Here is a 24,547-nt window from a genome sequence, read left to right as displayed (position 1 = left end):
TATATAAGAAGGCTGTCGTTTGAAGTCTGAATCTGGACTTTTGAATTATTCTCTCCAATGCTATCATCCCTACAAACCAGCAAACTCATTAGAACCCACCACCAAAGAACCCTCCGCACCATGGCCGCTCAAATGAACTCCACGTCTCCAATGGCTAAGCCAGCCCGCCAAATCACCAAACACGTCTGTTGCATCATCCCACCTCCCCTCCTCAAAGAAATCCTCGACAACGGTAACCCCTCCGAACCCACGCGCATCGCCCTCGAGAAAACCTATCACCACAGCTGCAAGCTCACCGCGAACCGCAAGATCCGCAACGCCGCCATCGCCAAACCAGCCGGCAAAGTCCAGGGCCTCGCAGCAGGAGGTAGGTCATCGATCATCACCCCTCAGATCTTCAGCGCCATCGCAGAGTCGTCTGAGACGAGCGAGGCGCAGAAAGAACGTGCCCAGCACAGTCTGCAGACTACCTCGTCCCTCCATACCGCGCGCGCTGCAAAAGCTGATGCGAGAATAGTGGCTCCTACGCCGACCGAGGTGATCCATCGCGTCATCTACGACTCGAAGAAGACGCCGAAACTACGCAAGACGCTGATTGTGGATGAGGCGAAGGGGAGCACCACGACGCTGACAGATGCGGATGCGAAGAATGTGTATGATTATTTTGGGAAGACGTATCAGTTTTATGAGGAGGTGTTTCAGCGGACTTCGATCGATGATGATAATCTCAAGATGATTGGGAGTATTCATTATGATGATCAGCCTGGTCCTCCTGGTATGGATAACGCTTTCTGGGATGGTGATGAGATGGCGTTTGGGGATGGCGATGGCGAGATCTTTGGGAGTTTTACGAAGAATATCGATGTTATTGGTCATGAACTCACACATGGTGTTGTTCAATATACCGCGAATCTCGCTTATGAGTTCCAATCTGGTGCTCTGAATGAGAGTATGGCAGATGTGTTCGGAACGATGATTAAGCAATATTTCGGACCCAAGGGCAAGGTTCTGGCTGCTGATGCAGACTGGCTTATCGGCGAGGGCATTTTCCTTCCTGCGATCACGGGCGCAAAGGCGTTGCGCTCTATGAAAGCACCCGGGACTGCTTATAACAACCCGAAAGTTGGAAAGGATAGTCAACCTGCTGATATGGATGGGTATATGGATCTTCCCAACACCGATGCTGGCGATTCTGGTGGTGTGCACATGAACTCTGGAATCCCGAACCGCGCGTTCTATCTTGCGGCTACGAGCTTGGGCGGGTATAGTTGGGAGAAGGCTGGGAAGATTTGGTATGAGAGTTTGAAAGATGAGAGTCTCATAGGTGTCGATACCAAGGCCGCGTTCAAGGTGTTTGCGGACTTGACGGTTAAGTATGCGAAGAGTTTGTTTGACGCTGATGTTGAGAAGAAGGTTAAGGATGCCTGGGTCACCGTCAAGGTCTTGACTGCTGAGAAGGGCGAGCTTTGAGCTAGCTTGTGATGTTTGACTGGAGGATATTTGTTGGCTTGTGGAGTTATTGTTGAGCGTTGTTTGTGCTACTATATGTTGAGTAAGCAATTATCAATTAGTGTTCCACATCAAATATCATACCTGTTTGGGAAGAACATATGTATGACAGATCTCTTCCATGAGTGACATGACTCTTAATCCATCTAAACACTTGAAACTCATACAGATACCTCTCCCGTTCAACCCGTTCAAACAGAAATAAAATCAAGTTCGATCCCGAAGATTTTAGGAAGCCACCCGAACATAAAATCCCACACGACAAAATAGACAACAAGTCCAGCAGTTGTGGCGATCCAAGCCGGTATGAATGGAAATCGAACAACATCTTTGATGAAAAACAAGAAATGAAATTTGACTCTAACAATTTCATTATGTCTGTACTGGAATAGAATGTATCTATCATATGGGAAGCAAATCTCAGAGAGGAGAAAATGCCGCAAGAAGAGGATCGGGCCAGTTCGCGATAAGTGGAATAGGATTCTGACGGGGAAAAGCCATTTGGAGAGTACCGGATGTGGAATTATGTGCGTCTCATAGGGATTTAGGAGCTTCTTGTAGCCAGTTAGGTAAGCTTGAAGCCACACCGGGAGTATTTTTGAAACACCCAATCGTGGAGCCATTTGTGGTGTAGACTTCACTCTCGCCGCCATGATTTTTACCCATGCTAACATCTTCTGAAGGTTGGCCCCCAGAAGTATCGTCAAGAGCAAGAGGACCCCGAAGACCACGAAGAACGACTGGAAAGATGCCGCACTAGGTAGAACGGACATGCTGTATATGGACTGTAACGAATCAGTATTGCCCACTTTGAGAAGCTGGAGATATTGTGAGCGAGCAACATACCGTTGAGGCTGTCAATGGTATATATAAGGTAGCTAGGTAAGCCAAGGTGTTCATACGGTGTGTTTGTTGAGCGGCTAATCTTGCCTCTAGAACTGATGTGGCCCCGTGTAGCTGATTTATTCGTTAGCAACTACATAAATTATTGGGTTTGATCATTCTATACCGCATTACGCTATACAATAGTCAGTTTCTATGATTAAGAAGGGTGTGAGAAGTTCACTTACACTCTCTTGTACCCCAGCACTCAATGCCAGGATTTCCTCCTTCAGGTCTTCCAGATTGAAAATCTCCTCCTCAATCTCGCGGGCCCAATGATCAATCCCCGGCTTCTCGCGTGCATGTGCATCTCGGCACAGCTTATCTAAGTGGCTTTTCTTCGTCCTCCGAATGAATCGAAGAGTAGAGGTTATGCACGTAACAACTTCTCCACAGTTTTTGACGGTGCAATGATACAAAGTAGATTTGGTAAAGTTTTCGTCATCAAAGATAGTGTTATTGTCGTGAAGGGCAAGCAGATCTTTGAGCTCGCGGTAGATGGCTTGTGCATTGGATCTTAGCGTGCAAAGTGATGCAACTATGCCACGCAGAAATTGTGAGATTGGGGTTAGGTGATGACTGGGTTCCAATCCTGAGCCAAAGTCGGGAGGACCGTTGACTACGAGGACTGTCCAAAGGCCATTCGGGTCTGTTAGGAGTCCATTCTCTTCTTCTTTGGTAACGGACTCTTCCGGGATAACGATAGTTAAAAGCGTTGAAGATGACTCTTCGGAGATATTAAGAAGAGGAATTTTTCCGCTTCCTGATCCCTTAGACCCAGAAGTTTGCTGATGATTCATAGCATCAGATTGGAGGCTGCTTCCACGAATGTTATCTAACTTAAGATACTTTATGTGACAGGAAACCGAAACTCTCCTGTAGCATATTTGTTTCTCCTGTCCAACAGTTTAATGCAATTCAACTATTGAAGTAATGCCACACTTACTGATGTTAACTCGGGAGGGAGAGTTTCCTGCCAATGGTACGGCATTTTAACGGATGTGCGTAAACTAAGATGTCTGTCGATAAATGCGCGAATGAAACCGTACTCTTCATACTGTAATCGTATGGTCAAAGAATATAGTAGTAAAAGGCAATCCTTCTGTGGGTGCGGAACATGCTCTTTGATAAAACTGACAATATCGTCAGCTGTCAGAAAATGGATTTCGAGTCAAAAGATCTTGAGTAGTTTGAATTTCACTAACATAATCCGCCCCTGCAAGCAGACTCCGTGAAGGGCGCGATCCCCGTTCGACACAGCCTTCGAAAAAGAAAACAGACTTTGATTGTCTTTGAATGCATCCTGAGTTGACCTGTTAGTGCTGACCGGATTACGAAGGAAAGCGGGTCATGAGAACCTTCCTGAAAAACATATGCCTCGCAATATCATTTGAGCCTTCACTGGCGGGCAGTCGTTCACAGATTCCTCCGTGATACAGAATCTCTTCCACCGTAGAATAGGATGTCAAGGTACTCAACCCAAGTGAGTGGCTCAATGGATTAGCTTTCAGATACTGCCGTCCCTTCATTGCTAGAACACTCATTGAATCCGGCACAATCTTGATATCCCAGTTATGGACCGGTGTACGCCATGACATCTCCCACAGAATATCTTGCAAGATCTCGGTCGTGTTTCTCCCTGAGAGATCGTAGTGCAACTCAAACTGGATCCCGAAATTTTCGACATCCCCTATCACCTCGTTCTCATCCTTTTGCGGTAAAGGTTTGGGCAAGGATGAACCTGTATCTGACTTGTTCAGCCCTCTACATTTGAAATCAAGCTCCGAAGGGTCATTCTCTTGGGGGGTACGTATGATGGGGGTTGAATCCCCACAAGAAGTCGCCATTGGGTCGATGTACCAGAATGCGCTCCTGGAAACCTTAGCTCTAAGTACTTAAAGATAAATCAGTTGCCAGTACGACATGGTGACGAAGAAACGGGTTGAATTTGAGGCTCTTCTTACCTGTGGTGGCTTAGCAACCATGTCCGCCGGAAATTTAAATTCGCTAGGAAGCTTCGCCTGGTACATTGATGACCTGATTGGTTCTAAAAGTCTTAGAATTCTTCGGCACGATGTCTGCGCTGCCAATATTGGTGTTTGTCCCAAAAGAATTTCGGCGATGCCGTGCGGTCATACTGTAATCTTCGAGATCGAAGGTCAGCTTCTTGTCGAAGCAATTTATGTGGTAATTCTTGGCTCTGTCAACTGCTGGTTATTCAACAACTACAAGTGTTAGCGTTCATCATGATTTTGAAGAAAAGACTTACGAATTCCGCAGCGGTGAAAATGCGAATCTTGAAATAATTTCTGGAGAAAAAGAATCGGCATTTTCAACGGTGCACCACAGGCTTGTTTTCGCAAGAGCGCCCATATTGATCGATCATGATGTCCGAGTCGTGGTGCAGAGTCCGAATCCCCTCACTAATACTCCATTCCTCTTCTCTGCCGTGAGGAGGAGTTTGAAAAGATTCGTTGGCGCGTCGATGTTTTATTGACCTCTTTTTCATGTCACTCCTCCTTGTCCAGAGCACGAAAGCTAGAGCCCAAAAGATTGCCAACAACAAAAAACCTACACCAACTCCCAGTCCCACAGAGAGTTTAGTGTTGTGAATAGACGGCGAGGACTGTCTCAAAGTGTTTGGGTCCTCCAAAGGCTTCGCTGAGGTTGTCACCACTCCCGAGACGCTTTCCTGGTCTCTGATAACTAACCACATCTTTTGAAAAAATGCAGCAACGAAATGCAACTCGAGGGGACGTAATTGAAGATTGAATACATAAATCTTCGACAAGCAAAAAAAAATGCTACGAAAAGTGCGACAAAAGACGAGAAAAGAAACATTCTAACTTTCCTATTTCTAGCGTCCTCAATTGTAGAGTCCAACAAGCAAGGAGGTCCACCGAGCGCAATTGACTGGCGTTGGAAAGCTGCATGTTGAAAGGGGCTTCTAAGTTCAGAAAAAAAACTTTTTCATCCCCTGCCGCCCGGCAGCTTAGGTCCCATTGTAAGACGCGCTTTTGATCACATTTGCCGCAAAACATGGCATCGCTTGATTCGACAGATGAATTCGTGGTACATGAACAGTACATCAAGGCGGCAAGATCAAACGATTGATCGAAAGAACAGACGTTCAGCACTGACGCACGCTGTGCCACCGAAAATATGACAGGCGCATCATGAAACTTCAAATAGAGCAAAAAGAAAACCAGAAACGTGCATGAGGGATTCCAAACACAAAAATTGAACACGCTGATTTCTCCAGTACAATACAGGAACTTTGTGTATTTGAGAGAAAGCAGGATGTCTAATCGGAACAAAGTTTAGGAAATCTGACGGACCCGTAATGCACGTGATATATGATCCATGCCCCCAACGCGTCGACTTTGCCACTAATTGTCGTCAAGAAGCCTGATTTTCATCAATTGAGCCTTCAATAAACCACTCGAGGTTCAGCTGGTGCCAGCAATCATTCAAGTAACAACATGGTCGCATTTGTATCAAAAAACGATCGCGTAGAAAACGCGTGTAGAAAACGGCCACCAGAATGACTGGTCATTATTCGTTTGGTGGGAGAGCTGTTGGTGAGAGAATCAGAAGTTGCCTAGCAATTGAACCCATGCCCCTATGGACTTCGAAGTATGACAAGGCCTTTCTGGGTAGAGAAGGTCAATGTTGACGTAGTTCATGAAACTGAGATGGCTGTGATATTTTTCGGGAATTCTTTCGTTTCTTTGGAAAGAGTGTTGCAACTACACGAGAAGGTAAGGACCAACGATCGGCCTTTAACAAGAATAATTTGCTAAATGATATTAGCTTACGATGAAAGCACACCAGTCGTGAATGCGAAGATGAGGAATGCTGAGGCAAGCAAGATATCGGGATTTTCGAAAATTCGTCATGGCAACCGTGGTTCGACAACAGGTCTATCTCGTATGTGCGTACCCATCAAAACGCACCGCACACATCTGGATATCTGCTTGAGTTGGGAACAAGGCTACAAATCTCGACATTCTTGCGTCGTCTCCTCGGAGTGGTGTTTGTGAAATGGACCACAATCATGGATTAGACTGCCACAGGAACTGGCCATTCTCAATACTTTCGATCATACATGGACCCTTCTCCCCTTTCGTTTCAAAGGCTTTTAAAATCAACACTGGAACACGCCACGAGCATCATACCGGTGACAGGACCTGAACTCCGATGATGTCTAGGAGAGATCATTATCTGTGCGAAAGCCCCGGAAATCGGCCAGAAACACCGTGAAAAGAATGATTGTCGATGCGCTTACCGCGACAAATTGTTACCCTTCTCAATTTCCTCGTTCAATTCCCCTTGTTCAACCCCGTCTCGGTAGCTGGCATTTCTAGACGTGTTCAGAACCCGTTCCTGAGCATGGACCACGTCGACAAATTGATGACCAGATTCGCGAGCGAGTACCACGCAAGTATCCACTCCTTTAGAGTGCCTTCCACAACGTCGGAATCAGCTAGGTCAGAGCTAGTAGGGACCCTAGTGAGTACCTTAACGGTACTGCTGCTCGTATTCTGATAGATGAGCTAGCCGCTCGCTCGGAGAGCTCTATCTCAACGTCGGTCAAATGGGATTTTGCCGAAGAGGTATAAACTCAGCTACACGAAAACCCACTCCTGTCATCTATCGCTGTATGAGAAAAAGTGGCAATGATGTGGCGAAGATTACGAGCTAGAATACACTCAAAACTTCAATGTTTCGTCCAACTCGCGGATCCTGGCTGGCCATCATTCTTCGTTTGCTGGATTTTGTCGTGATGCAAAAACTTCACTTCCCCACCATTCCATGTCTCGGCCAAACTATCGAATCTTGGGGACAAGAGAACACGCTCCACGTGCCAAGTTGACCCCCAATTGGCGAGGTTTGGAGTATCTGGTTGCTTCGTTGTCCGGGTGGGTTGCATTTTCCCATGGGGTACGGGAGTACCCCAGATTACGACCCATCGCCTCTAGCGCCCGGTAAGCTTAACCGAAATTTCCGGACGTCAGCTCATCGTCTTCTTCAAGTCTCCTGATTTAGATTCTATCAAGATATTTCTTCCAGCCTCATCTGCGTATCACATGGATATGCAAGCCTCTCTTCCCAAACAGCTCCTGATGTCTCAAGCCTCTTGGAGCCTCTTGGGCTGCGACTAACGATCGGTTGCGCAAAGCGTCTTTTATCACAACTGACATGAAAATTCTCCAGAGACAAAGATGTGGCATAGGGAACATCGTGCCGAGTGGCCGTCGAGGAGTACAGTCGCACAGAGCATATCGGCGTTCGTCAGTATCCTCGTCGTGTCGCGTCTGCATGGCTCAGCAAGTCGTGCCCGAAAATTGTTGCTCCGAGGAGACTCAGCCGCGTGCGTGCATTTCCACACATGAAACACATATTCAAAAGGCAAAGGTACTAGGCACTGTAGTACTGGGTACATGAAAAGTTTGGTCACTAACAGATCATTTATCATTAGCATTTCCGCTTTTTACGTACAAGACTTTGGGTTCATCGATCATTTCATCTACTTTTACCTTTACACGATTCTAGCCACCAGCACAACATTGACCGATATCGCAGCAAGGTGAATCTACTAGGCCAAGATCATTTGTCTAGATGAAACTGTCGACTCATTGCCTACGCAAGTATCTTCTACAAGTTACCAGGGGAGCAATTACTGAAGTGCATCAGTATCACGTGAGTTCTCCCCTTGGCCACTGGGATATTTCTGCGGGTCGGGACCAGAAGAAGCTTAGCCTAACCTGGGGGAAAGCCTTGAGCAAGCCTCCAACGCCTTTTCGGATCCTTGAACCATTTTTCCGTAACTCGCCAACGAATTCCCCCACACTTTGGTGTGCAGAACGAGACCTCGATGTACGTGAATATGTTGGAAAGATGAGTGTTTACCAACGAGAGATTCTTCTCAATCTGCTTTGTATTGGGGCAGCTATAAGCGATTTGCTTCTGGCTATTGGTTTTTGAGTTGCCTAGATCAATGATTGCGCCGCAATTTCCATGAATGCACAATTCTTTGAACCGTAAGTTAGTCCAATCAAATTTCTCAAACGCGATCTAACTGAAATTAGCCTAAGTACCTATAATATTTGCTAAGTCCAAGTGAATCTGGAAAGCGTGCGCGGAAGCTATGCAGTCTAGCCGACAAACGCTTCTGGACCCAAGTGAACTTTTCTGCTTTGGATAATTGTTCACGATCGTGGCGCTGGGTCGATGGCAGTATAGAACCCGGGTAGCCAATCTGCACGCCGCACGTTATTTTCTTGATAGGTGGAATTGGCGCTCACATGTTGAAACTGTCAGCCTATCAGCGACATGATATGGCCATCATTTGCTGGATCTGTTGAAAGACACCAAATGTCCGTATACAGACAGACGATGAGCGTTGTGGGCGAGACCCTATTCACGGTATCGAGGTGCAGTGAAGCATGCAATGGTTCCCGAAACCATGCGATGTCCCATGGACCCCGCTCGTATCCTTGCATGCTTGGGAGCAAACCAACAACTTCTATATCTAGACTCATATCTCTGGAGAATATCCAATTTTAAATTCATTCCACAGTCGCAGGTTGAAAGCATCGACTTCACACTTTGATAGCGAAACTTCTTTCTTCATCCTGACCGCAACAAACCTCAACCCACGCCAGGATGGTTGGTATTGCATTTGCGGGCGTCAGCTCCGAGAAGAAGAATGCCGCAGGTATTGCTGCCGCGGAGGCACCTGAATTCGAGAAAGTGCAGTGGTATTCGGATCCCAATCTGAGGAAACTGTATTTCTGGTGTGCAGTCCTTTGCGTGGCATCTGCAACAACTGGTTATGATGGGTGAGATTATCAGCAGCTTATCTATTTAACCCTTTGCTGACGGGACATCATAGTATGATGTTGAACACTTCGCAGAATCTCGATCAGTGGCAAGCCTACTTCAAGAAGCCGACTGGCAGCTCGCTTGGTTTGATGAATGCAATTTATCAGATTGGCAGTCTTGCAAGCTTTCCGCTTGTGTAAGTATACTGTATCACAGATTACTGTACTTTGCTAATGAAACTCTTCAAGCCCTTATATGGCAGATTGGTGGGGACGAAAGCTTCCCATTGCTGTTGGTTGCCTTCTCATGATTCTTGGGGGTGTTCTTGGTGCATTTTCCAATGGTTATGGAAGTGAGTTGAACTTACCCTCCTGTCATTGACATAATAGCTAACATTATCAGTGTACGTTGGTGGTAGATTCATTCTCGGTTTCGGCAACAGCTTGTCTCAATTGTCCTCCCCTGTTCTCCTTACCGAAATTTGCCACCCTCAACACAGAGGTCGTGTCACCACAATCTACAATTGTCTTTGGAATCTCGGTGCTCTCTGTAAGAACATCGAATATTCTCCTACGCTTTGAATCTCACTAACACTTCTTTAGTCGTTGCATGGCTTGCTTGGGCTACTATGCAGATCAAGAACGATTGGTCATGGCGCAGTTTGACCCTTCTCCAAATTCTTCCTGCAGTTATCCAACTCACTTTCATCTACTGGGTCCCAGAATCACCAAGATGGCACATTTCTAAGGATCGTCCAGAAGAGGCCTTGAAGACTCTAGCTTACTATCACGCTAACGGTGATGAGCATAACCCAACTGTCCAGTTCGAGTACCAAGAAATCAAGGAGACTTTGAGACTCGAATTTGAATTCCGCAAGACCAGTAACTACAGCGATTTCTTGAAGACAAAGGGAAATCGATATAGATTAGCCATTCTTATCTCTCTCGGTATCATCTCGCAATACAGTGGAAACGCTCTCTTCAGTAACTACATGAATCTTATCTACAACAGCATGGGTATTACAAAGCAAAACCAAAAGATCCCGGTATGTTAATTAATATCTTGTAACGGAAAACTACTGACAGTTTTCAAAGCTTAACGGAGGACAAACTCTTCTCGCCCTCGTGGTCAGTTGTGGCTGCGCTCTCCTTGTCGACAGAGTCGGTAGACGGCCACTCTTCTTGACATCCACCGTCGGAATGTGTGTCTGCTTCTTGTGCTGGACCATCACCGCCTCGCAATTCGAGAAGCAAAACCCAGACCCAGATGCGCTCAACCCCAAGATGGCTGCTGGTTACCCACAAGTTGTGTTCGTTTGGGTTTTCGGTGTCTTCTACTCTCTAGCGTGGTCTGGTCTTCTCGTCGCATACTCCCTTGAGATTCTCCCATACAAGCTCCGTGCCAAGGGACTCATGATCATGAACCTCACTGTCCAAGCCACTCTAGTTCTCGGAAAGTAAGTAAAATTCCCAGTTCTCCCCAGAAATATATTCTAACATATAACAGCTACACCAACGCCATCGCCTGGGACAACCTTCCACACCACTGGAATCTCTCCCTCATCTACACAATCTGGATCTTCGTCGAGCTCTGCTTCGTCTACTTCTTCTACGTCGAGACCCGCGGTCCCACTCTCGAGGAGCTGGCCAAGATCTTCGATGGTGATGCTGCTGAGGTCGCACATGTTGATATCAATCTTATCGAGAAGGAACTCCACGGCGATGATGGTGCTGGCATCGACGAGAAGCGAGTTGTGCAGACTGAGACTAAGGCTGCTTAGAATGATTCTGTGGAAGAATGGAGATATACCCTATGAGTTCGGATTTTAGTCTGCGATACTTTTGTTATTTGGGGGATTAGGGTAATGAAGAATTATATTTGATTGTGGTGATTTGGACTCGCTATTTATTTAATCATTCTCATGGGGGTGAGCGATAGAATCGATCATTTCTCTACCATCTACACTATTATCTTTTTCTTTCCTTGAACTTCCTTTCTGTTTAATTTACGTGCTTCCTACACTCCCGAACCAACAAGCCGCAACCACCCCTCCCCTCCCAAGCCCTCCACCCGAAGCCTCCCTGCATCCATCCCCGCACCCACATTTCCGATCCCTCCTTCACCCCTCACCACCTCTATGTCGTGTAACGCCTCTGGCGAGCAACAGATGCCTGCATATGCACGCAATAAACAGCTTCTAGATGCGGTTTACGATGGGCTGGTTGGTGAGAGGTTTGTCAGTACTTACCAACTTACGTAGCTGCGATTATCTATCGTAAGTTGTCGAAGGGAAAGGTGGAGGGGGGGGTTATGGAGGGAGGAAATGGTTAGGGTGGGTTACAGTATTGAATTTTGTTGGTTGGATGGGGTGGTGAGATTTTGGGATGGTGGTGAGGTGTTGTTGGAGGGGGAGTTTGGTAGAGGTGACTGATGGGGAAGGTGTTAGTGATGTACGAGGATGAGGGTGAGATGCTTGAGGAGGGCGTGGGGTGAGAAGGGGGGTTAAGCGAGTGTGTGTATTGTACTTGCTCTCTGGGTAGTGTAATCGGTCGTCGATTGCATGTTGGCATTCACGCGTGGAAAAAATGCTAGTTGAAATTAATGAAGATAGGGTTTTGAATTGTTTTTGGATTTTTAGAGGGTTTTACTTTGTTCTACAGGCTTAGACCGACTGTGCCTTATGGTCTGGGCCAAGGCATTTTAAGATCTTACGAGTCGCCACATTAGTGGCTCTGACTACCTTGGGAGTTGAGATAACTTCAGCAGCTGCCGTTTCAGAATCTCTAGCCATTGCTACTTTTGCCATTGTCTTTGCCTCAGCCGCATCAAAGATATCTCCAAGAGTTGTTATCGTCAGTGGAGGTCCTTCTAGCTTTTGCGCCTGCACTGCTGGCTTCTTGGTGCGCTTCGAGTTCTTGTTCCGACGACCAACTGTTCTCTGAGTTGGCGAAGTATCTTGAACAAATCTTATTTCTTGATCTTGATGCATGATCGGAGCAGCAGCAGCATTCATCTCCTGCTGCTGCCCACTCAAAGCCAGCGCGAAATGCAAAATCTGAAAATCAGCATACGTCCACTCATCCACCTCAAAGTAACTATACCAGTGTCCTGTAAGTCCATTCCAGACCTTGAAAGTCCAGGACCGAAATCTAAGTGGGAAGAAACGCGCAGCATTCATGATCTGCTCGAAGCTGTACATAGGATCACTCGCCGGGATCTGGAACGCTATGTCAATAGCTCTTATCATGGTGAAATCGTTGAGTCGGTGAACGAGCTCCTGGATTAATATGCTTTGCTGTTGCTTGCAGGCAATTGTCTCTTCGTGTGCCGGGGGAAAGGTGATGCAGATGTTGATCTCCTGCGCAACGTGTGCGTGATATGGCAGGACATCGAGGAATGAAGTGTCGAGGTATTCGCCAATCCAGAGGGTGCTTATGGAGGTGTAGACGAAATCGAGGTTGATTGCCAACTTCCAGCCAGCGGGGGAATTATTGCGTGGTGTTGAGGTATGTATCTTGAGAAGAGCCGTGGGGAAGGCTCAAATGGCTTTGCCAGGGGTGAAAGAGTGGATTTTGAAAACTTTTTGGAAGACATCTTGTGGGATGTTTTGGTGAATTCCTTTCTCTAAATCTCTACTTGCTTGTTGTTTTCTTGCTTGCGAAAATCTCAACTGTTTGTTAAGACTGGATGGTGATGCCAGATGATTGATTGAAAAAGAAAGAAAGTAGACTTGAAGTTTACATCTCTAACTATTCCTTTTATTTGGCAATTTCAGTATTGTTCATGGATTATTCATGTTGTTTGTGGTGGGACATAGATGAAATAGAGTGATCCATTTGGAACATACGGAAAGGAAGGAAGATTGGGGAATGAATTTCTGTTGTGTACAGTTAATGTGTGAACAATTGATTGTTCCCTTTGTGGCGTAGCTAGCAGTGGTGTAATACGGAGAGAATTAACTGAAATAGCTTGTTCTTTGTGGATTTGACTCATCAGTCAGTCATATTGGATTTGAGTCATTAACACAAAGAAAGTGACCTAAAGCTGAATACTGAAGTGAACTACCATCTTGGGTCAGGATTGCCAAAACTACGCCGAGCAAACACTTTCCTTGACACTAGTAAATAATCTCTCAATTTTACCCACTGCTGCTCAGTGTCAAGATGTGCATTCATTCGAAATGACCACCACCGAATATCGCAGACCCTGACTCCCTGCGTGACTACTCTGAGTGACTACAATAAAACGCCTTTAAGACTAGAAGAAAATTATTGTAACTGTCATGTCACCGTGCGCTGGAATATTTCACTGCGACTTCTTCGTGCCCTCATTTTGTGACGCCATCAGCTTGTTGATTATGGTGTTCAAACGCAGATACATATCGCCCATCATAAAAGCAGCTTCACAACCTGTTAGCACTGACACGGGAAGTAAGATCATTATGCACGTACACAAAAGAAGGTATGGTCCGTAGAGCGTACAGAGAGTAATTTTCTGCTGGTTTGGGATATTCCACCCAGGAAATTCCAGCATGCATGTCAATGTGGTTAGGAATACTTTGACAGAGAATGGTAATAATACCAGCGGAACCTTTGGAGAATCTGTGAGGTGTCAGCAACTTATGGTTTGGTATGCTGATGGTTGAAGGTGTACCTTTGTACAGTCCCTGGATACCCCATGCCATAGCAGGTGCTTGGTATAGTAGTTCAAACCACAGAAATGTCTTGAAGAATTGAGGTGTCTTAACGTAGAACTGGTCATTATAGTTTCTAATGTAAAACTCTTTGAGAGAGGTCAAGACAGCTGGCGTAGATTGTGGTGGATATATGGCTTGGCAATCCATAACTATCACGATATTGTCAGTCGACCGATTTCGGAGATTAGGAGTCAGTCTGAGGAGGGATTGATGGGGGATATCTCTTGGGCTATTGAGTCCAAGGATGGTGAGACTCACTAAACACAATAGGAAGAGCCACGATGAAGTAGATCAGGTAGACAAGATCACGCTTTCGCGTCCAAATAGACGACGGCATTGCGACGTCTTAGCCTGCCTTATGTGAAGCTCAAATGTGCTAGTAGGAAGAACGAGGACAAGTTGACGCTGTGCAAAAGTTTGTCTTGTTAATTGCTGGTGTAAAAGCTCAGGGAGGATTGAAGAAACGAACTTCAGGGTCGTAGAATAATCTCGCTTAAGGTCAGGGCTGATTGCGCCAGGTCAGACCATCTGACAATTGAAAAGCTATCTAAATCAAATATATTGGCATCTCATGCCATTTAAACTAGAAACTAAAATTCTACTTTTACGCATTATACCTACCGATCATCTAGTAAAGTACAGTTTTTGCTTCGTGGGTGTAACACATCAGTAGAACTACGGCCCGACATCCCCGAGCTCGGCACCGACCTACACGTATCGGCACGCAACTGCCCGTTCCGATGTCATAATAACTCCAGGCACCATCCGTTTGATCACGTACATCCAATTCCATCAACTTCACAGTTTGATTCTTCTTCGCTCTTTAATGCAGATGAAAAAAAAGCTCCATCTGATTTTCTGAAATCCGATATAATGGCCGCTGCTCATCGCTTGTCCCGGGCACAGAATCAAGTCCCAGACAATGGACCTTCCAAAGCAACAGCGTTCCACTCCTTCCCTCGTTTACCCACAGAAATCCGATATCAAATCTGGAAGATGGCCATTCAACCACGTATTCTATTTTTAAACATTCACGTCCACGTAAAGCCACATCCTCTAGCCGTCCCTAGCTTCATGGAGCCCACCGGCTATCAACCTCGTGGACTCTTGCCGAAGCTTTTTTCGGTGTCGTACACCTACGAGAATCTAAAAGACCAACAATTAGTTGGAGACTACGTTTCCGACAACACTTTTCCTCGGGCGAGAGACGATGACAAACTACCACGCGCGCCAGCCATGCTCTACGTCAACCGCGAAAGCAGATACCTGATGCAGAAAAACGGATATAAGCTTGCTTTTGCTGGCTATTACAAGAGCGACTCACCCCATAAGAAGTTTCTAGAGCGCTGGGAACGACTAGCTCTTGGCGAAGCCCGGATATGGGTTAACTTCTCCAAAGATGTCATATTTGTTCAAGACTGGCCGCGACTTATTGAATCGCATGCTCTCCCCAGCCAGGAGTTGAAACTGCCTGAGGAGTTCCAAAAGATACAGAGACTAGGCTGTAAAGTGTGGTGGGTCAGTATGTCTGGTATGGTGTCACAAAATATGCAGAATTGGGAAGCGGCTCTAGGTCAGGCTTTTTCGATCAGAGGGCTAAAGGAAATGTTCGTATGGAATGTATATCGTCCGGGAGTTTTGCCTTCAATGGTAAAAGTTCAACAAGATACAGAGTTCGACAGATGGAAAGAAACAAAACGCAGTGAGGGATATGATACCGACCTTCGCTTACGACAATTCATGGCATGGGTTCCAGAGGTAGCCTTCATAGACACAGGGGAGTGAGAGGGTTGAGCACGTATTAAGTGTGTTGATAACTGCGAAATATGACTCTTGGATCAATTTCATACCGTGTTGTATAGATTCGTATGTATGCCTTAAAATGCACCACGTCTCACGATTTGCTCAAGTTTATGGCGAAGAACAACACTAACATCTTCGTCACCTGTTGTAATTACCTTATTAATATCTAAGCTCTCGTATCACAGCAAACGTTGATTCATCCATGGTATGGCTAAGTTCAAATTTTCGAGATGAGTTGTCAAAACGATCACATTTGTCCTCACGGCTCATAAGATAAATGGCAAGACCTGCTAGTTCTCCTGTACTCGCAATGCAATAGAACGTAGGTAACCACTGTTGATTGTTGCTAGCTTTCATGAAGAGGCAAAAGTAAACCCATTTACTGAAAACGATCAATGAAACATACGATGTCTTGTCAACTTGACAGAATAGATGTTGATTCTCGACAGCTACTCGTTCACTACGACTACCACGTCTCTTGTTGTATTACTGATATGGTTGAGTTTATGTTTCTATGTGAACTAGGAAGATGACGCGCTTTCCACCTAACTTTAAATCTTCTCCCTCGTGTTATTGAATATGATGGCATACGATAATCATACAATTACTGGCAACCTTATCCTCTTAAATGATAGTGACAACAGTCTCCACAACCCCAGAAGGAAGACCTTCAGTCGAGACAAGCCCTTCAACGAATATTCCAACTCTCTCATATTTACCATCATTTAAGCCTTCACTAGCGATCAACAACAGACCCGAATGAGCAGATATCCTGGGACGTACTTTCATAAAGACCCCATATAGATACTTCCATGAGCCAATATACAAACAAAAAACATTTTTAGATGAAACACGCGATTCTGGAAGATCAAAAAAACCTCGAATAGGATTGAGAGATGATGAAGTGAGCTCGGAGTCTGCAACGAGTGTAGCGCTCCCACCAACAAACTCAATGCACCGAACTTGCAAAAGAGGCCCTACGACTTCCATGAATCCATCTGTTACGGCTCCCAGAGGATCTTTTCCCTTTGGTGTGCATGATGCAGCAATAATTTTAGCGTAGGTCTTGAGTATTCTATGTTGGCTCCACCCGAAGCTGTATTTGCAAAGGGGCCGGTCGCTTTTTATGGACGCCCATGACCAAGTGGGAGCTCTGTAGGCTACAGGCCGTTGATCAGAGATGCCGCTACCGCCTGCACTCCAAAAGAGACTTTGAGGATAGTCGTTCAACCATATACCAGCTAGATATGGACCAGCACCGCTACGCTGAAACTCGCCAACGATTCCAGAAAGAGCTGGAAGAATATCTTGCTCGTACGTGATGCTTTTCCCCATTACTGCATCTACAATACATGACCACATGGAAAATTTGTTATCCATGGAAGATTGGAGCCATTGACGAAAACCGTCCATACCACCGCGAAAATCGATCGAATTGCCGCTTGGCGTATCTTTGGGGTCTATCTCCATACACTCGCAAAGGACAATACATTCACATTCCCACACTAGCTCGGTGTCTGCAAAATGTATCATTCTTGTGGACAAAAGATGTTCTTGGAAAGTCCAGACTCTCTCTGCGATTTTCTGTCGCCTATGGCGGTCGGCGAAGACGGAACATGGTTTGAATTCATGCTGAAGAGTGCGCCAGTATAAAGTGGCTTTCTCGTCTGTAATATACGCAACAGGCTTTCCGGGGCCTGTTGGGTACTTGCCCGGTTCCCAAGAGTTCAGAAACCCTTCATGACAGTTTTCAGACATATCAGCACCGATCACCAGGTAGGCGTTACGGTAGATTGCAGCCATATCTCCTGAAATCGTCTCCCAGTCGTCTATGTCGTCTTGAATGATACAGAGAGCATCAATCCACAAGTATCTGACTTCAAGACTTCTTGTGACAGTCACCGCATCCTGAAAAGATTGTGGAAGACTCGACACCGATATTCCGTCCAGTCTCTCAGAATAATTACCCTTAGTCGTCCTGCACTGAATGAGGCCCCCCCAGCAGTGGCTGAGTGCTGTATAATAGCCTTTTTGAGGAGCCTCAAAGACACGGAGGCGGATTAGATTGTCTTCGTGAAATCCAACATCTAATATACGGCCTGGTAAAGTTGTAGGTCCTTTCCGACATCGTGAGTGGCTTAATTCGCAATTACCGATCCAGTCTTTACAGACATCAGAGTATGCGTCTCGTCGAGGTCCGGAACAATCGCGACCTATTCTTACGAAAGGCGACGCAGACTGTGGGTGACCGTACCTGGTATAAATGGCGAATTGAAGAGAGGGTATTTTTCTTTCTCCGCTTTGTCTAAGTATAATACTCAACGATGAATTAGCTTGAAATGCCACAACTAAATCAGCTTTGATCTCTGTCCATGCTGGAAATCTACAGTCTAACACTTCAAACACTACGCGGTGTAAAACCGAACAAGAGGCGCAGCCGCTTTTCGCAGACTGTGACAAAACCTGTAAGCCTATAGATTTGCGGTCTAAACGATTTCTGCATGACTCGCAGTCATTGGCCAAGGTAGATAGGGAGGATATCTGAAGCAGCGGAGAGGTTTCCATAATCTGTGGTATGAAAGACACGGTAAAATGTTTTCGTAGGCAACGACCGGTGATTTTGCAGCTCGTATAATGATGCAGCGGCTCACGATGGATAAAATCGGATCTCAACAGAATCTAGCAGAACGGTGTGTTAAGTCTACTGACTGAACTGACGCTGATTCTCAAGTACTGCGGCTATGCAAGCGTGACTTTGGCCAATAATAAGACCGAAAGAAATAACGAAACGAACGGAAGGGAAACAGAGCGCTATTGAACTTGACAAAAACATTGCTAGATATTGGCTTGAAGCGTAAGACTCATGTGCAGAATATCCATATTGTGTTCATGAAACCCAAAGTACGAAACAAACAGAAACAGATAACCAGGAATCGATTGGACAAGACACGATAGCTACACGTGATCGGATACTCAAAAGCAAAAGACTATCAACAGGCCTTGACTTCAAGGCTGTTGGGGTTTTTTTGCAATGCTCAAGATGGTTGTTTGTTTGTTTGAGATAATGAAGTTGAAGTATGGGTTGAAAAAGGAAAGACCCATAATTCCAGATCGTAGCGTTCCACGTGACCTTTAACCTATCATTTCCACGTCATCACAACACCACATCTTCTTACTCATAAAAACCTCTTAATAAAAAGTTTCACAACATGACACTTATATATATGCATTGAAATCTCAATGTCTATACTCAGTCACATGTTACCAGCTCAATGACCTCTTCTATTGGTCCTCCTCGGACGTCCGAGTCCGGCAGGTAGGTAGGATTCTGCGGCGTTCGAAGTGTAACGTCAGATTACACGCTGACATTGCGTGATGTATTCTTATCTCCATCATCTTCTAAACAATTCCTTCTCTATACCCATCTTGAAATCCTGCTCAGGTGACCGAGCGATATATACTTCTCAAGCTTCACATTAGACTTCAAGACAACGAGCTCTCTGAGACTCTGATCCATTTCAACTGGTTACCTGAAAGCACCAACTAACACCAACATGGCCCCAGCTCTCCCTAGAATCGCTTTCTTCCACGGAGGTGGTTCGAACTCTACTATTTCAGAGATTCAGTGCTCGCCAACGGCCCATGCATTGCGAAACGAGTATGAATTCGTATTCTTTGACGCACCATTTGAGCGTTCAGCAGGCCCTGAAGTCCTTCCAGCATTCAGAGATGAAATATACCAGCCTTATCGGAGCTGGTTCACTTCCCCAAATGGAATAGAGCTCACTGATGGAAGTGGATTTGAGAGCTCCGGTATGATGGAGGAGGATGGAATTGATAGAGTGTGGGATATGATGAGGCAAAAGGGCGGTAACTGGGTGGCAGCAATGGGTTTCAGTCAAGGGACTAGAGTAGTTGGTGGCTTATTGCTAGATCAACAGAGGAGGAAGGAAGCAGGTCTTTTCAGAAATGGAGATATTGATTTGCAGTTTGGTGTGTTGTGTATGGGTGGGGGAGCACCTATGGTCAGCTCGATATCACGAGGTAAGCCGGCAACTTTCCATATCCATATCTTACCGGGCTAACCCTCCTCCCAGATGGATCCAACAAGCTTGATCTTATCAAAGTGCCCACTTTACACTTGCATGGCACTATAGATCCAAACTACCAGCGTGGCAAGGAGCAATTCAAAACTTACTACGATCCTCAACATTCTGCTGCCATTGAAATTGAATACCGGCACGCCATGCCCTGGAAGAAAAGTGATGTGGAAAAGTTTGTTCAATGTATTAGAAAGATAGCAGGCTTCGTCCCGGTTCAGGAGAAGCGCGGATGGTGAGGAGGCGTTGTCACGTTCGTCTGGTTATTTGTCTTAGTTTAAAATTCACAACTAGATAGATTTTGGTATTGGGATAGTTTGGATTTCTGGAATAGCGCACAGAAATTACAGCCTCGGAGTCTTATCAATCTTAGCTTATATCGGAGAGCACAAAAGAACAATGAATACTTTGCCGTCTAAGTTCGAACTTTTTAAGATTATGTCTGGATTTTTAAGCAGCCCAAGTGTAGGATGCTTCATATGACATTTACGGTGCTAATTTTTGATTCCTCCCACCAACAGGCCCTCGAAGCCTGACATCGACTCTCAAAAGTTCCAATCCGAGAGTAATATCCAGAGCCACCTGGTGCAGTTTGCAGTACCAACCCACGAGCGGTCTTGTACCACACACTTTCACAATCGTCCTCCCACAATGTATATCCTAAAACTACTACCGAAGCTGGGACGTAAGGATCTGCGCCATTAGGCAAGAGTGACAGTCTATTTGTCATCATCAACCTCTTAAAATCATCGACTGTATCCCATGTTATTTTCGTATCTTCCATTGCTTTCCTCGTATCGGATTCATATAATCTTGAGTTCTCGATTCTTCCGTAGATATCATGACCTGGACCAATTAACAAATGAGTCAGATGCCCGAGAATAACGAGTTCACCACCTCGGACTTCACCAAAGGGTGTGCGTATACTTGAGAGGTTAACACTACAGCTCACGATGTCAACTGTTGAAACAAACTTTCCTTGAGCGGTGAGACTGACATAGCTATCAGATATGCGTCCAGAAACAGAAGCCCACGACCACGATGGAGCAACTAGATGGTTGGAAACATCCCGGGAACCGAGATCGTCATCTTCAATATACCACAAGAGGTCATACACCAGAGTACCTCTCCAGAGACCAGCCAAATAATCTCCCGGCTCCGGGCCTAGAAATTTCGAGAAGAATTCCGCAGCAGCAGAGATAGCTGGAAGTTTGTCTTGCTTATTTGAAAGATCACGTCTGTTATAATGACACACCGTATTCCCCCACATCATTCTCTTCACCATATTCTGATCATCGTAAGGCACTGGTGGTACTCCCATTCCTTGATCAGCGTCCGGAATACGTGTGCCGATGATGTCGGATGTAGAGTAATCCAAGAAACCAGCCGATCGATACCAATCTGGTTTATTTGCAGAAGGGCTTTGACACTTCCAGACTACGCTCTCGTTGCCGTAAATTAGAAGTCGTTGGGCGAGTAAAGTTTCCTGAAGTGTCCATGCTCGACTGTTGATGGGCAAAACGTGGCGACTCCAATGGCCATCCCAATTGCTGTGTGTGCTCAGCACGAAATTTCCGAAGACATGCTTATCCACGTTTAATGAACAGGACCGTGGATTTTCATCTTCGGCGGCTCCTGACCGTCGACTGAGAAAGCCCTTTGTGCAATCTGCTGCCGATGCCGCAGATATCGTCAGCTGAGCATTCTGGTATATTCTGCCCATATTTCCAAGCTCGTTCGCTAGGTCTGCAGGATCGTCTTGGATTATACAGAGCGAGTCAATCCATAGAAAGCGAACTCCGAGCTGACGGGTCACTTCCATCGCGTCTAAAATGCTTTGAGGCAATGCGTCGATAGGAAGACTTTCCGAATACTTCTCCACGATGTCCGACTTTGTGGAAAATGGCTGTGGCTTTCCCCAGCAGTAGCTCAGTGCATAATAATTTCCAACAAGTCCTTCCGTTTGGGCTAAGCGAGCACCCTCTATAGCTCCTAAAGGCGACACTTCCACCAACCTCTTTGGAAGAATAACAATATCAGGCATCTTGCAGTCATCATGATGCTCTATGCATTCGTTTAACCATGCTCTGGCCGTCTCATAACTTCTAGAAGAACCTACTCCTACGTAGGGAATTCTTCCGGTAATGTACTGAGCAGCCGGGTTATCTAAAGAAATTAGCTGTTATGCCAAAACAAAAAAAAAACTCGTTGTCTAGAGATACCAGAATATGTGAACAAATGCCAATCCACCAAGACACTCATTCGCTCTTTTCTCCAATAAGCTCCCAACCAAAGATCACTGGCTCGCCAGCCACAAATAACCAGACGATTTTCAAGGGCATCATAAGAAATATTCAAAGTGACTTTCCAGTCTTTGCTCTCAAACTTCCAATCATTCCGCAGAGGGTGGTGTTTGAACACATCTGTACAAAATTTACAGCCTTCGTTAGCCGATAGCTCGAGTTCTTGAGTTGTTCGATGGAAATAATATCCTTCAGGTGTTTGGAATATCTGTTGTGGAATGGTTCGAGCCGTGGGAAGCCTAGTTTCAGACTCAAAAAGGAGCTTGCAAAGTGTGCATATCTGGATTGGAGGATGTCGGTGAGTAAATTCCGCTGTTGATTTTGCTAACAGAGAAGCGTCGTCAAGATCCATAATACTCCGTACATTTCCAAAGTTGTAGTGATCCTACCAAAGGCATTTGGTAGATAAACTAACAAAATAATAAGGCTGTGAAAACACAAGAGAGTATCCCGCCGCCAACTTACATGTCTGCAAAGATTGTGTTCAGGCTGCTGACGAGATGTCCAATCAAGCGAATCTGCTGCATGAATCCGAGTCGTGGGGAATCTCTGCCAATTGAAAAGCGAAGCTAAACGCTGCAGAATTGGGCAGCTCCACTCTCGCCAGCACGATTGGAAACACCCGATTTACTAAAAATGAAGAGGTAAGTTGAATCAAATACATAAGTAGTCATCGAAATTGGAAAGGAAGAACTCGTGGAAAATGCGTCCTGCAGCAAAACCGTTTACAAAAACCAAAAGTACGGTTCGTGCCTTGTTACACCGAACTTCGCCTCGAACACTTGAAATTGTCTACTCTGGAAAATATTAGCTCTTCAAATACTAAGACGTTGTTGCTTGAATGATAAGATTTGTCTCTTAGCTTTTTCGTTTAAGTCGGTATGTTTCCAATGGAAGTACCCCAATTTTATCATAGCGGCAGCGTCATTATAACCTTAAAAGTTTGAACAGTATACACACGAATTGCGTCTTTCCGCAGGTTTTCTTCGCTTCAAACCGACAAGTTCTAGCAGCAAGGTAAGAAAATAACTGTAACGATCATGTAGCATATTGACTCAAAAATCATTTTCAAAATCAAAAAGAAGAATCGCGTGTAAAAAAGCCATTATATTAAGTCCAAAATACCTCGCGCCAAAATATAGTCATGAGCCTCCACAATATCAACAGTGAACACCCGACTCCTCCTTCACCTCCTATCCCAATCTTGTCCCTCAACGAGCAATCTACTGGTGTTGATGCACATCAACACCACCACTACGATGCCAAGTCGCAAGCAAAACACCGCATTGTCCACAATTATGATCGACATTCTTGAATCCATCAACCACGTATGGAACCCAGCAGAAGAACCAGGTGAGACAACATAAACCGACTGCCCATCCGCTGTGAAACCGTTAGTCTCACGTCAATCCAGCGAAATACTTTTGGCAGAATCCGACAGACTCTGAATAAGGCTTACTGTGTATAATTCCCCGCCAAAAAGCTAATCTTCGTCATGCTCCTCTGCCCACACGCGGGACAATCCACCGGCGCAGCGCTACGTCCCAGACTCGCGAGCGGGGTGACGTTCTGATATGTGCGGCCTCCTGCTGGGGCGCCTGGTTGACCGGGCTGTCCCCCTTGCTGAGGATGGATTTGCTGCATAGGGACTTGCTGTTGCTGGACTTGTGGATGGCCGGGGGAGGTCATGCCGGTTGGTTGTTGTTGCATGTATACGACTTGAGGCTGTTGGGCTTGGGCCATTTGAGGATTGTTGGGGTCGTGGATTGGTTGTTGGAAGTATTGTTGTTGGCTAGAAAGCGTTAGATTGATGAGATGGAGGATTGTGAGAATTGGGGGACTTACGGTTGACCGGTCTGTTGATATTGCATCGGACTCTGGTGAGGACTTGGTGTTGGAAGTTGCGCTGGTGGTTGAGCAGAGTATTCTGGAACAGCTATTTTGAATTAGTTTCTGGTCCATATCCCATCAATTCCTCTTTCTGTCGCTCTTTCTTTCTCTGTCTCCACGCGCATTTGAATTTCCAGAGCTGAAAACTCACGTTTTTGATCCCAAGTAGCAGCCATCTTGACAGTAATAATCCAATATCCTCTAAAATCCTTTGCGCTTCAAATTGCAACTTATAAATCTCAAATCTCAAATTTCAAAACGTCAAAAATCTCTCTTCAATCACAAAAAACTCTCAACAAATTCCAATCGTTCAGCCCTGACGGGAGGAGCTCCATCTCTTATAAACCCAGGCATCACCCCACACCCTCTCATCTCCCCATCACACAAGCCACTGGACGCCTGCTTCATCTGCCTTGCAGCTGTCCCAAGGCAAGCGTATGAAAATAGAAAAAGAACGACAATATTTGGTGTTCCCGTCTGCCAAGGGAGCGTCTAGGCGAATGAAAAAGGGGGGAGGGGTCCAGAAAATACGGGGC

The 24,547-nt window shown here is 45.7% G+C and overlaps 10 protein-coding genes across 10 annotated transcripts; 4 read left to right on the top strand and 6 right to left on the bottom strand.

The window, feature by feature from the left end:
- Window positions 1-120: 120 nt before the first annotated feature.
- Window positions 121-1,470, top strand: GLAREA_12590 (Metalloproteases (zincins), catalytic; the record flags this gene model as incomplete). The annotated part of the gene is made up of 1 exon (XM_008083371.1): window positions 121-1,470. The coding sequence occupies one exon, from the start codon at window positions 121-123 to the stop codon at window positions 1,468-1,470; it is 1,350 nt and encodes a 449-aa protein (XP_008081562.1).
- Window positions 1,471-2,265: 795 nt separating this feature from the next.
- GLAREA_12589 (uncharacterized protein) lies at window positions 2,266-4,316 on the bottom strand (the record flags this gene model as incomplete). Its single annotated transcript, XM_008083370.1, has 8 exons — window positions 2,266-2,283; window positions 2,356-2,466; window positions 2,519-2,527; window positions 2,580-3,179; window positions 3,338-3,524; window positions 3,597-3,694; window positions 3,750-4,263; window positions 4,312-4,316. 8 exons carry the CDS (start codon window positions 4,314-4,316, stop codon window positions 2,266-2,268), a joined length of 1,542 nt encoding a protein of 513 aa, XP_008081561.1.
- Window positions 4,317-9,060: 4,744 nt separating this feature from the next.
- GLAREA_12588 (MFS general substrate transporter) lies at window positions 9,061-10,999 on the top strand (the record flags this gene model as incomplete). The annotated part of the gene is made up of 7 exons (XM_008083369.1): window positions 9,061-9,236; window positions 9,290-9,415; window positions 9,468-9,571; window positions 9,622-9,768; window positions 9,822-10,264; window positions 10,314-10,675; window positions 10,726-10,999. The coding sequence occupies 7 exons, from the start codon at window positions 9,061-9,063 to the stop codon at window positions 10,997-10,999; spliced, it is 1,632 nt and encodes a 543-aa protein (XP_008081560.1).
- Window positions 11,000-11,881: 882 nt separating this feature from the next.
- GLAREA_12587 (uncharacterized protein) lies at window positions 11,882-12,466 on the bottom strand (the record flags this gene model as incomplete). The annotated part of the gene is made up of 1 exon (XM_008083368.1): window positions 11,882-12,466. The coding sequence occupies one exon, from the start codon at window positions 12,464-12,466 to the stop codon at window positions 11,882-11,884; it is 585 nt and encodes a 194-aa protein (XP_008081559.1).
- Window positions 12,467-13,524: 1,058 nt separating this feature from the next.
- On the bottom strand, window positions 13,525-14,252 carry GLAREA_12586 (uncharacterized protein; the record flags this gene model as incomplete). Its single annotated transcript, XM_008083367.1, has 4 exons — window positions 13,525-13,619; window positions 13,671-13,820; window positions 13,873-14,064; window positions 14,174-14,252. 4 exons carry the CDS (start codon window positions 14,250-14,252, stop codon window positions 13,525-13,527), a joined length of 516 nt encoding a protein of 171 aa, XP_008081558.1.
- Window positions 14,253-14,788: 536 nt separating this feature from the next.
- On the top strand, window positions 14,789-15,700 carry GLAREA_12585 (uncharacterized protein; the record flags this gene model as incomplete). The annotated part of the gene is made up of 1 exon (XM_008083366.1): window positions 14,789-15,700. One exon carries the CDS (start codon window positions 14,789-14,791, stop codon window positions 15,698-15,700), a length of 912 nt encoding a protein of 303 aa, XP_008081557.1.
- Window positions 15,701-16,342: 642 nt separating this feature from the next.
- GLAREA_12584 (uncharacterized protein) lies at window positions 16,343-18,283 on the bottom strand (the record flags this gene model as incomplete). The annotated part of the gene is made up of 1 exon (XM_008083365.1): window positions 16,343-18,283. One exon carries the CDS (start codon window positions 18,281-18,283, stop codon window positions 16,343-16,345), a length of 1,941 nt encoding a protein of 646 aa, XP_008081556.1.
- A 989-nt stretch (window positions 18,284-19,272) lies between these two features.
- GLAREA_12583 (alpha/beta-Hydrolase) lies at window positions 19,273-20,057 on the top strand (the record flags this gene model as incomplete). Its single annotated transcript, XM_008083364.1, has 2 exons — window positions 19,273-19,762; window positions 19,816-20,057. 2 exons carry the CDS (start codon window positions 19,273-19,275, stop codon window positions 20,055-20,057), a joined length of 732 nt encoding a protein of 243 aa, XP_008081555.1.
- A 236-nt stretch (window positions 20,058-20,293) lies between these two features.
- On the bottom strand, window positions 20,294-22,473 carry GLAREA_12582 (uncharacterized protein; the record flags this gene model as incomplete). Its single annotated transcript, XM_008083363.1, has 2 exons — window positions 20,294-21,984; window positions 22,041-22,473. 2 exons carry the CDS (start codon window positions 22,471-22,473, stop codon window positions 20,294-20,296), a joined length of 2,124 nt encoding a protein of 707 aa, XP_008081554.1.
- Window positions 22,474-23,344: 871 nt separating this feature from the next.
- Window positions 23,345-24,187, bottom strand: GLAREA_12581 (uncharacterized protein; the record flags this gene model as incomplete). The annotated part of the gene is made up of 4 exons (XM_008083362.1): window positions 23,345-23,504; window positions 23,581-23,913; window positions 23,967-24,057; window positions 24,163-24,187. The coding sequence occupies 4 exons, from the start codon at window positions 24,185-24,187 to the stop codon at window positions 23,345-23,347; spliced, it is 609 nt and encodes a 202-aa protein (XP_008081553.1).
- Between the last annotated feature and the right edge of the window lie 360 nt (window positions 24,188-24,547).

This window comes from Glarea lozoyensis, assembly GCF_000409485.1.
Source record: "Glarea lozoyensis ATCC 20868 chromosome Unknown GLAREA19, whole genome shotgun sequence".
Lineage (NCBI taxonomy): Eukaryota > Fungi > Ascomycota > Leotiomycetes > Helotiales > Helotiaceae > Glarea > Glarea lozoyensis.
Note: the sequence above shows the minus strand (reverse complement) of the source record. Positions and strands in the feature narration are given on the sequence as shown.